The 10866-nt window shown below is 57.5% G+C and overlaps 1 protein-coding gene across 1 annotated transcript in view; it reads left to right on the forward strand.

The window, feature by feature from the left end:
* The window catches only part of RANGAP1 (Ran GTPase activating protein 1), a 23060-nt gene that overhangs the window by 6979 nt on the left and 5215 nt on the right, over positions 1 to 10866 (forward strand). Inside the window, exons 3-11 of the mRNA XM_007453977.1 lie at positions 634 to 693; positions 2104 to 2283; positions 4496 to 4630; positions 6556 to 6714; positions 7723 to 7836; positions 8165 to 8264; positions 8350 to 8434; positions 9499 to 9649; positions 10657 to 10776. Of these exons, the coding sequence (XP_007454039.1) occupies positions 634 to 693; positions 2104 to 2283; positions 4496 to 4630; positions 6556 to 6714; positions 7723 to 7836; positions 8165 to 8264; positions 8350 to 8434; positions 9499 to 9649; positions 10657 to 10776 (1104 nt within the window). The remainder of the gene's footprint in view (positions 1 to 633; positions 694 to 2103; positions 2284 to 4495; positions 4631 to 6555; positions 6715 to 7722; positions 7837 to 8164; positions 8265 to 8349; positions 8435 to 9498; positions 9650 to 10656; positions 10777 to 10866) is intronic.

Raw genomic sequence — 10866 nt, forward strand, 5'->3', positions numbered from 1 at the left:
GTTTCCGTGGTGGCGGGGTGGTGGGGAGCCTGCCTGCCGAGGCAGGGGACATGGGTTTGTGCCCTGGTCCGGAAGGATCCCGCGTGCCGCGGAGCGGCTGGGCCCGTGGGCCGTGGCCGCTGGGCCTGCGCGTCCGGAGCCTGTGCTCTGCAACGGGAGGGGCCCCAGCAGTGAGAGGCCCGCGTACCGCAAAAAAAAAAAAGAGTAACTTTCTCACTGCTGGATCCTGTATTGTTTCCTTTCCTGTTCCTCCACTGCCCAAAATCATGTCGCTGTGGCCCACACAGTGTGGGAAACTAGCACTGGGGAGGAGTACTGGGCCAAGAGTCTAGTGTCTTGGTCCTGGTCCTGCCACTGCCCTGCCAGCGGGCCTGGGGCCAGTCCCTTCCCTCTCAGCCTGATTTCCCTCTTGGAGAACCAGAGGGTTGGACAGATGGCACGTTTTCCTGACACTTCTGCTGATTCCCCCATGGTCCTTAGGGGCTGCCAGGTCCTTCGGTCAGAGCTGGTCCCACTTTTCACCCAAATTCAGCAGTCTTGTTGTGCTCAGTAATCCAAGTTTATGGAGACAAGGGGCTGCCCGAAGGCCACCTCCAAGGGTTTCAGCTAACTCTTTTCTTCCTCTTTCCAAAGCGATGCCACTGGAGCGACATGTTCACGGGGAGGCTGCGGTCTGAGATCCCACCTGCCCTGGTGAGTGAATGGGGCCTCTGCTCGTGCCGCCGGTTGCAGGGACCCCTTTAGCACTTCCCAGGACTTCTTCTCACGGCCTCTTCTTTCCGGAGACTGAGTGCCCTGTGGGTGCCTGAGATGCTGAAAAGGCAGCCAGGCGAGGACAGCTTCTGCCTGTGTCCTGACGAGCAGGAGCCAGGAAGTGAGGACTCAGAGTCCCTGTGAGACCGGGCGGCCCGGTGACGGGAAGTTCAGCAGACACTTCCCAGGGTTCACACCTGAGCTTAGTGGTTTCGCCCGCAAGCAGCATGGATCTTACTCCCTACGTGATTACCCCTCTCGTCCTGGCCCCTCTCTCCCCTGCACCTTGTGGTCCCTCTCGACCTCATTCTGCACACAGGCTGTCTTGGCTGCCCCGTCTCCCTCCGGCCCTTCCCTTTCTCCAATACCACTTTTTTTATATTTTAACATCTTTATTGGAGTATAATTGCTTTACAATGGTGTGTTTGTTTCTACTTTATAACAAAATGAATCAGTTATACATATACCTATATCCCCATATCGCCTCCCTCTTGCTTTTCCCTCCCACCCACCCTCCCTCCCTATCCCACCCCTCTAGGTGGTCACAAAGCACCGAGCTGATCTCCCTGTGCTATGCGGCTGCTTCCCACTAGCTATCTATTTTACATTTGATACCACTCTTTTTGCTTTGGTTCTCATCGTGGGTGGCTTCCCTCTGCCTGTTTTCCATTTCCCCATTCCTGGGGCTCAGCTCCTCTTGGGTGGAGCTCCCAGCCTGTGTGTGCACAGGCACACTTGTGGGAGGGGTGGGAGGGGTCACAGGACAGAACATGGCTCAAGGGAAGGGGGCGGGGCTGGCAGCGGGCAGCCTCTCAGTGTATCCTCCTAGCCCAGAGTGTCCTCGGGGCGAGGTTTGTGGTCAGTTGTTGGCACGATTGTCCATGTGCCGGCGCTGCCTTCTCAGGCCTCCATTTATCTAGCCGGCACTGGTGCTCCTGAGATGCCTGGGCACCAACCTCCTTTCCAAAGCAGTTCAGTCCGGCAGACAGTTAAGGGTCATCCAGGTTGTGACAGGTGTCCCCATGAAGGCCCTGGAGGGCGGGCTCCCTGGGTGGGGGATTTAGGAAGCCCCTGGAGAGCTGCTGCAGTTAGATACCAGCCTCAAAGGATGGACGAGAACCAGGGGAGGCTGGGGTTAGAGGGCAGGTTAAATAAATTGATTTGGGTGATTTAAGAGCCCTCTGCAGGGTTTTCAGTCTGATATAACATGATCAGTTCTATAATGAAATGGTCTGTGTCTCTGCCAGTTCCCCACCAGCCTGGGTGCCCCCTGAGGGGAGGGGGTGCCTGGCATAGACGCAGCACCTGGTCCGTGTCTATGAAACGGACATGAACTCTCTCTGTGCCCAGATCTCTCTCGGGGAGGGACTCATCACAGCCGGGGCCCAGCTGGTGGAGCTGGACCTGAGTGACAACGCGTTCGGGCCCGACGGCGTGCGAGGCTTCGAGGCCCTGCTCAAGAGCTCCACTTGCTTCACCCTGCATGAACTCAAGCTCAACAACTGTGGCATGGGCGTCGGTGGCGGCAAGGTGGGTGCAGCAGCCCCCTTCCCCGCATCCCCATTGTCCTCCGCCTCCCTTCCTGCCCAGTCCCCTGCTACATTTGTGTCCATCTGAAGTATGTACCCTTGGCCACCCACCGTCTGGGATGGTTGGCCTGTTGTTTTTCTCTTCAAAGGAGAAGGGCCTCAAAGGCAGCAGCCTGTGGCCAGTGGGGAGAGGAGATGGAATCTGTGAGTGTGGGGTTGCCAAGCAACCATCCTCAGTTCTTGTGTTGCCTTGGCAACACATAGGCAGTATTGCATACGTGCTCCAACCTGCTGGCTCTGCAGAATGCAGGGCTTGGGCATCACTAGACCTGCTGTGCCCTCAGAACAGCTGGCAGAGCCGTGTAAGCCCTGGCGTGTGCACGTGGGAGAGGGAGCCCAGAAAGAGAAACCACTCTGGGAGGCCTGGGCACAGGTCACCTTTGTTCCTGGCTAGGACCTTGCGCAGGGTGCCTCCCCCATCCTGCCAGCAAGTCAGGCTGGTCCATGTAGAAAGGCACCTAGGGAGGCCAGCCCTGTTTATTCTCTTCTTGGTCCATTCTGGCTGCTTTAGGCCTAGATTCTAGAAAGGCTGAGCACCAATCTGCATTCCCATCCTCCTTCCCTCACGTTCTGACCAAAAGGAGCAAAGGGCCAGGACATAGGAACAGACAGTGAACGGAGACATCTTCTCTTTGAAGATGTTACCTTAATTCTCTCGCCCTTACCGAAAGGTGGGTGACGCTGTCGCCATGTTTTCAGATAACTACACTTGAGCTTAGCGATATTGGGTTGAGCACCCCAGATGATGTACCTAGCATGGGACGGATGTGGGATTTGAACCTGCATCCACACGGCTGGTCAGAGCAGCAAGAGGAGCCACCTACGTGATGCTCGCGGTGGCCCAGGCTGAGGAGCCAGAGGGGCCTCCCCTGCAGACAGCCTGTCTCCTGCCCGCAGGAGGGAGGGCAGGTCACGCTCGTGCACCCATCTCAGCCAGCGCTCCTCCAGTCTAGGGGGCAATAGGCTGTATGTGTTAAGACATAAAAATGTTTGCATCAGCACTGAAGACAGGTCCAGCCCAGCCCAGGGTGGGATGTGCTGGGAGAGCCACCTCTGCAAAGATTCCTTGAGGCTGGTCTACAGCAGAAGTTGGCGGTCTCTGCCCTGAGCACACGCGTGACCCACCACCATCACGGAGTCAGGCTGGTGGTGTCCCATGTCCTGTATGTGCCCCAAGAACAGAGCTGCGTGCAGGCAAACTGACCCAGCTGCCGGTCACAGCTTCTCCGCGTATTTGCTCTGGGAGCCCAGCCAGTTCATGTGCCTCCCCCTGAGCCTCGGCTTCCTTGTCATAGAGTAAGGCCAGTTCCACCTGCCTCCCAGGCCCGTTTTCAGGTTGAAACAAGGCGTGAAAGCACCTTTGCCGAGAGTGCTCCAGACCTAGTAGGTGCTCTAAACGTTACCTCTCTTCTGCTGCACTTCCCCTGAATCTTCGATGTCTCATTTACCCTGGTCTCTCCAGTTCCAACCTAGCAACCGATAGCATTTTTAAATTCCTGCTCTGTTGGTGTCACGGGAGAGAGGCTACCTCCTGGCACCACCCCAAGGTCAGGGCAAACCAGATTTTAGCATTTCACCCCCAGCAGCTGAGGCCCTGCCGTGTGGCTGGCCTGAACACGGGCGTGTGTCAGGTGGGTGCGGCGGGGCCCTGCTCTCCTCGGCCGGCTTCCCTTAGGCATCGTGGAGCGTGGAAGAGATGCTGGAAGGTCTGGAAGGTCTGGGCTCTGTGCAGAGTCTGCCACTTGCTTAGTGAATGTAGGGGCTTCTGTCGCTCTCTGAGCCTGAGCTTCAGCTGGAGAGGGAATCGCGATGGTCCCCGCCTGACAGAGGGCTTCTGACAGTACAGCGAGCTGTGAGGCCCCTTCCCCAGGACCTGTCTTAAGGTTTGCCACTCAGTGTTGGTGTCTCCCTTCTCCCGGGTTCAGGCTCCCCGTCTCTGCTGTGGGGCTAAACCCCCTGGGGTGACGGGACATGCAGACACAGTGGTGGATGTCAGAGCTCTGGTCCCTGCAGGGTGCTGGGTGTGGGCGAGGTATGACCGCTGTGCTGCTGAGCAGCTCTTCGTCCCCGTGTCCACCACCCTTGGGTTTCATGGCTTGTTGAAGACCAGGGCCTCCTGCCTTAGGCCCGGGCCCCTTGCCTTTCCCCCGCAGATCCTGGCAGCAGCTCTGACTGAGTGTCATCGGAAGTCCAGTGCCCAAGGCAAGCCGCTAGCCCTGAAGGTCTTCGTGGCTGGCAGAAACCGTCTGGAGAACGACGGAGCCACTGCCTTAGCAGAGGCTTTTGGGGTGAGTGGTTTCTGCCCGTGGAGCCCATCAGACTTGCCCTTGAGCCAGCGGGGAGGGCGGGAGCAGGAGCCGCGGCTGGATGAGGCGCCCCTGGGTGTCCTTGTCCCCACTGCTCCCTCTGCTTTGCCCTCGCTCCTCCCGGCGGGCCCAGGACACTGCTGAGTCTCTGCTCGTGAGGGGGCCGCACCTGCCCCATGGGCTAGGAAATTTGGGGTCTGTCTCCTGCTTCTCTTAATTTAAGCATTTCCTTTGGCAGACGATATTCTAGCAGCATTAACCATGCTCAGGCCACAGCAGCATCCCCCGTGGTCCTGCTGCTTCCGGCACTCCACCTGCCTCAAGAGAGTGGACATTGCAGGGGGGAAGGGCCTTGTGTCTTACTGGACCCCTGGCTGCAAGGGGCTTCTGCCCCTTCCACCTCATAGACACAGTGACGTTAAAGATTACGCCCTCTCTGCACCCCTTCCCTTGGTCGCTGTCCTCCATGTGCTGGGACGGGGTACATCGTCGTTGTGCCAGGCCTTCAGCAGGCATCCTCGGTGCTCTTAGAAGCGGGGTGGGGGGGCACTTAACTTGGGTCCATGGGATCCCACTGGTCTGTGGGTAGAATTCAGGGAGTCTTTGAACATGGTTGGGGGGATACTGCATGATTGTTATCACTACCAGAGTTAAATACAGTATTGCCTTCCACTGTGAATATAGACAGTAAACCTCAGCAGCTTTAGAAATTCCTGTAACTTTGTTACCAGGAGAAATCACAGATACTTTCCTGTCAAGTGATAGCTGTTAGAGATAGATAGAAATTTTGTTTCTCATACATTAAGGTCACAGTGATGGTACACCTAGGTCTTGTTATTCATTGCCTTAAGAGGTACATATATTACTACAGCACACATTTGGGCAGCTTCTCTTAATATTTTGATAATTGTCTTCCAAATGAATTTGCTATTCTATATAATTTAACTTAAAATTTAAAATCATCCTGAGGAGGGGAGCCCTGGGGCTTTCCCAGATTGCCCGACGGGTCCATGGCACAGAAAATATTAAGAGGCCCTGACTTGGAATGTGCCTCAGTTGGGCTGCCTGTATTTATTTGTGAACCCCCACACTGTGCTGGGCACCCAGAGACAAGAGAAGGTGCCTGGGTACAGAGTTATGCCCACCTGTCCTCAGTCCCGGGTAGCAGTGGCGATTGGGACGTGGGCCTCTCCTTGAGCTCTTGGGGGCTGTTGGGGTGCAGACGAGAAGGTGGCTTCGCTACTCCAGAGTGATGAACGCCATGACAGAGGAAGGATGAGGTGCTCTGGGGGCAGAGAGGAAGAGCCCTGGATTGTGCTGGGGGGTTGATCCAGGAAGTCTTCCTGGGGGGAGGAGGCATCCAAAATGAGAGCTGCTGAATGCATAAGGAGTCAGCCTGTCAAGAAAATGCCAACAAAATAAGGAGACAGAGTGTTCCAGGCAGAGAAAAGGAGGTGTCAAAAGCCAGAGTGAGAGAGGAAAGACCCTCCTCACCCCCAGAAAAGGATGTGGTGGTGTGTGGGATGCCAGTCATATTGTGTAAATAAGGCAGTAGGGCCCCAAGAGAGAAAGGTCAAGCAGAGCTATGTTATATAGAGCAGAGCCAGGGCTGACTGTCAGGCCAGAGCCCAGGGTCCCCACAGTGCAGAAGGTACCAGACTAAGACATCTGTGCTCAGAGCTGTGTGACCCTGGGCGGGTTACGTAGCCTCTCTGATGCCTGGTCATCTCTTACCTAGTGGTGATCCTAATCCCAGGTCGGTCTCCCTTGTGAAGTTGTGGAGAGGTGGAAGCGGTCATGCCCCGAACGGGCAGGTCCCTCTGGTGTCTGATGTGTAGTGCTGCCTTCGTGCCTGGGCCTGTCCCCCTTCCTCGGGGGCCCACCTGTCTCCCTCCTGCTCCTCACAGATCATCGGGACTCTGGAGGAGGTCCACATGCCGCAGAATGGGATCAATCACCCCGGTGTCACTGCCCTGGCCCAGGCTTTCGCCATCAACCCCCTGCTGCGGGTCATCAACCTGAACGACAACACCTTCACCGAGAAGGGTGCCGTGGCCATGGCCAAGGTGAGGGGGTGCGGCCGGGCCAGAGCAGGCCCTGGAGACTGGATCTGGCTGCTACCTTTGTGATGGACCCATCAGCAGGTGGCTGCTCTCCCTCCTACCCGCCCACCTGGTGTGTATCCCATGGGTTCAGCCATGTGAACATCTCCAGAGCGGGGCGTATGTCACAAGCTAGCCTGTGCCCTTTTGGGCAGCTCTGCATGTCCATACTACCACATCCTAAGCTGCCTTCATGCAGCCCTGGCTGTCAGCGCTGGTTTTGTTCTCAGAGGCCACTTGGAGGCTGCTTCAGCCTGTTTCCTCACTGATTCTTTCGTCAACTGTTTATTGAGCCCCTGTCTAGCGCCCAGCCCTGTACTAAGTGCAGGCCACACAGAGTTGAGTCAAAGACTCTGCCTTCAAGGAGCCCTAATCCGAGGAGGGTTGGAAGTAGCTAGTCGGCCACAGCATAGGGCCGTGAGCACAGTGGCTGCCTGGGCGTCCCATGACCCCGCAGGAGTCTAGTAGGCCTGCCGTGGGGTGTTCGCAGAGACGTGTGCAAGGGTCGGGGAGCACACAGGAAGTTCCGGTCAGACGCAGGGCAGGCTTCCTGGAGGGGTTCACATTTTGGCCAAGTTCTCTAGGACAAGTGGACTTTGTCTGGACAAGGAGGGTGGGAGGGGTGTTTCAGGCAGAGGGGTCGGCAGCACGTGGGGAGGCCCAGAGATGGGAGGAGCCATGCTCCATTGGGCTTGGTGTGAACAGGCCAGGGTTCGAGGTGTGTTGGAGGGCTGGAGGAGCTGGAGGGGGAAGGCAAGACCTTGTGGCCTTGCTGACTCCTTGAGACGTGCTCCCGTGAGTAACAGGGAGCCACGAAGGGGGCTTAGCCGGAGGCCAGGAGGCCACCTGGGGGCAACAAGAAGAGCTGATGAGTCCCCCAGACTGGATACAGGAAGGACAGGGTGTGATGACCAATATGGGGTGTGGCACCGGCTCGAGGAGGGCCCTCACCCTGGTCCTCACTTCCCGCAGACGCTGAAGACCTTGCGGCAGGTGGAGGTGATCAACTTCGGGGACTGCCTGGTGCGCTCCAAGGGCGCCGTCGCCATCGCAGACGCCGTCCACGGGGGCCTGCCGAAGCTGAAGGTGCTGGCTGGCTGGCTGCCTCCTCCCCCCGGGGTCCAGGCTCCCCCGCGCTCGGGGTGACAGCCTCTCGGGCAGAGCAGCTGTGGGGGGAGGTGGCCTGGTTTGATAGCCCGCTTCTACACCCTCCGCTTGTGACTCCATGCAAGTCTCTTCACCCCTCTGAGCTGCAGTCTCTCATTTTTCAAAAAGGAGGAGTGGTGCGGGCCATTGCAATATAGCGGAAGTATACTGCACCCTCACTAGGGGGAAACGGAGGCTTCAGGGTAGTGGCAGGCCTCCCGGCCCGTGTTTCTGTCATCCGCCTCTACCCCTTCCCATTGGTTTTTAGGAGCTGAACTTGTCATTCGGTGAAATCAAGAGAGATGCTGCTCTGTCTGTTGCTGAGGCCGTGGCTGACAAGGTGGAGCTGGAGAAGCTGGACCTCAACGGTAATAGGGGTGGTGGCCTCGGCCCAGGCCTGCTGGGCGGGCCCCGGCCCCCGTCCTGACCCTCTGTTCCCTCCCCTGCGGGCAGGCAACACCCTGGGAGAAGAAGGCTGTGAGCAGCTCCGGGAAGTGCTGGGCGGCTTCCACATGGCCGAGGTGCTGGCGTCCCTCAGGTGGGGGATCTGGATCAGTGGCTCCTTCGTTACTACTTTTATTCATTTAGAAAACGTTGGTTGAATCCCTGTGATGTGCCAGGCACTGTGTTGGGCATTAGGGATATGACAGTAAGACAGCCAAGGTTTCTGACTCATGAGACCTCGTTGCCATGGGCGAGGGATCAAGGAGTGAGACAGAATAATCAAGTTATCACATGTTTAGCAAAGAGACAAATGGGGGCTGAGATCGGTCGCCCTTTGGAGTTGGGGAGGCCTCTGAAGGGATGACCTTTGATCATCAAGGTGATGTGACAGGCACGGTGGGGCAGCAGTGACGTCGTGACGCGTGGGTGGTGGTCGGGGTGGGGGCTTGGCATTGTTCCTGAAACCAGCCTTAGAGCTTGACTGTAGGAGGAGATTGACGCAGGCGAGTGGGGCTTCCTGGGTTCGCGGAGGCCGGGGGTGGGTGGTGGGGGGCTGCCTCCTCGATCGGGATGGGAGTTGGTTCAGCCGTCAGCACCCATCTCCGCCTGCCTCTCCAGTCTCTGCGTTGGCTTCATTCACTTGTCAGGTCGTCGGTTGTGTCCCTCAGGGCCAGGCCCAGTGCCGCTGCTAGGAGCTAGGCCAAGGTGGGCTCAAGGGGCTCCCAGTCCAGGGGACATGGAACAGCCTTCCTCAGAGACAGGGCAGCCCCCTCCCTCGCCCTTAACCATAGCTTCCTGTGGTCAGAGAGATGTGGGTGGCACAGTCCCGGGCGTCTCAGCCTGGGCAGTGTTCCTGCCAGGCCCTGGGCCCCAGCTGTGACAGGCGGTGTTCTTCATCTTCTCTCTGTCCCCAGTGGGGCCGTGGGTTCCTTTGGGACAGGGACGAGATCGAGGTCTTCCTTGTCTGCAGCGTGGGCTTCCCTGGGTGATGAGCAAGGAGGGGTGGGCTCCCTGGTGACTCTACGTGTCCCCACCCTGGCGGCAGCTGCGCCCCTTGCCCTGTGCAGGCTCCTGCCCGGCTGGGGCCTTTGGGTTCTCCGAGCCATCGTGGGCCACTGGGCAGGGAGGGTCTGCTTTAGCCAACCCTGTCCTCTGCAGTGACGATGAGGGTGAGGATGACGAGGACGAGGACGAGGACGAGGATGAAGACGAGGAGGAGGAGGAGGAGGAGGAGGAGGAGCCACAGCGGGGAGAGCGAAGGGAGCGGCCGACCGCACCACCCAGGAAGATGCTGGATCCTGACGGTGGGGTGAGTCCTGTGGTTGCCACATCAGAGCCCTGGTCACCCGAGCATGAAATCTTGAGACGTTTTTCACGGGGGTCATGGGTGTGGGATCCTCTTAGGCAGTGACTGCAAACTAGTTTTGACTGCACACTCTTTGTGGAAAGAGGAAATCATTCCAACGTAGTTGTATTTGTATATACCTCAGTCTAGATGTGTTTATTCATCTATAAATTATAACACACGTGACGCTGCTACATTACACGCAGTCAGTAACTGTATACTGCAGTGCTGCACGATCTGCAGCTGGTTGAATCCGCGGATACAGAGGGCCAACTGTAAAGTTATATGTGGATTTTCCACTGTGCTGGGGGTATATAAGTATTTCTAAAAGAATAGGGTAAAAAACAAACATAACTAGAAGTTTTTTTCCTACCCATCTTGGTGACCCATAAGGATGGCCCCCATTCCAGAGACTGGCTGGCTCGGTGACTCAGCTTGGACACTTGGTGTTCCTTTCCTGGCCGGGAGGCTGGTGGACTCAGGGCTGCCACGTCTGTTCCCTCAGAGGTTCCCAAATAAAGCTTCGGGAGGACTTTGGGTTGGACAGATTCAGCAGCTGTTGAATTTGGCTTATTGTCCAGTTTTATGGAAGCAGTTCCATAAATGGCTGGGCGTCTTTAGTTCTATGGGCACCTCTGGGGCTCGCCAGCAGTGCTTACCCCGGGCTGAGGCTCTAGTTCCTGGTGAGGCCACTTTAGCCGTGGAGTCGTTTCTGCAGCATCACACGTCATGGCGAGGATCCACTTGGCTGCACCAGGCTCTTGGAGTCTGAGGGAGGTGGCTTGCCCCGACCCCAGAGGCTCTTACACAAGGAGCCGACCAGGGCCAGCATCTGTGGGCACCCCACCCTTGGGGAACTTTGGGGAATTCTGGACTCTGAGCCTTGACTGGCCTGCATGAGGGGCGTATGTTCTGGGTAAGGAGTCTGGATCTGGACCTCTACAGAGCCACCTGTGCCACCTGTCCCCCAGGAACCAGCTCCTGTCCTGTCCTCCCCGCCTCCTGCAGACGTCTCCACCTTCCTGGCCTTCCCCTCCCCGGAGAAGCTGCTGCGCCTCGGGCCCAAGAGTTCCGTGCTGATAGCCCAACAGGTAACAGCACTTCCGACACCACACCTGCTCCGGCCTTGGCTTCTGGAGCTGCCAGAGCAAAAGTTGAGGCAGAGCACAGGATTTGGGGGG

The sequence above is a fragment of the Lipotes vexillifer genome, unplaced genomic scaffold (assembly GCF_000442215.2).
Source record: "Lipotes vexillifer unplaced genomic scaffold, Lipotes_vexillifer_v1.1 scaffold382, whole genome shotgun sequence".
NCBI classification, from domain to species: Eukaryota; Metazoa; Chordata; class Mammalia; order Artiodactyla; family Lipotidae; genus Lipotes; species Lipotes vexillifer.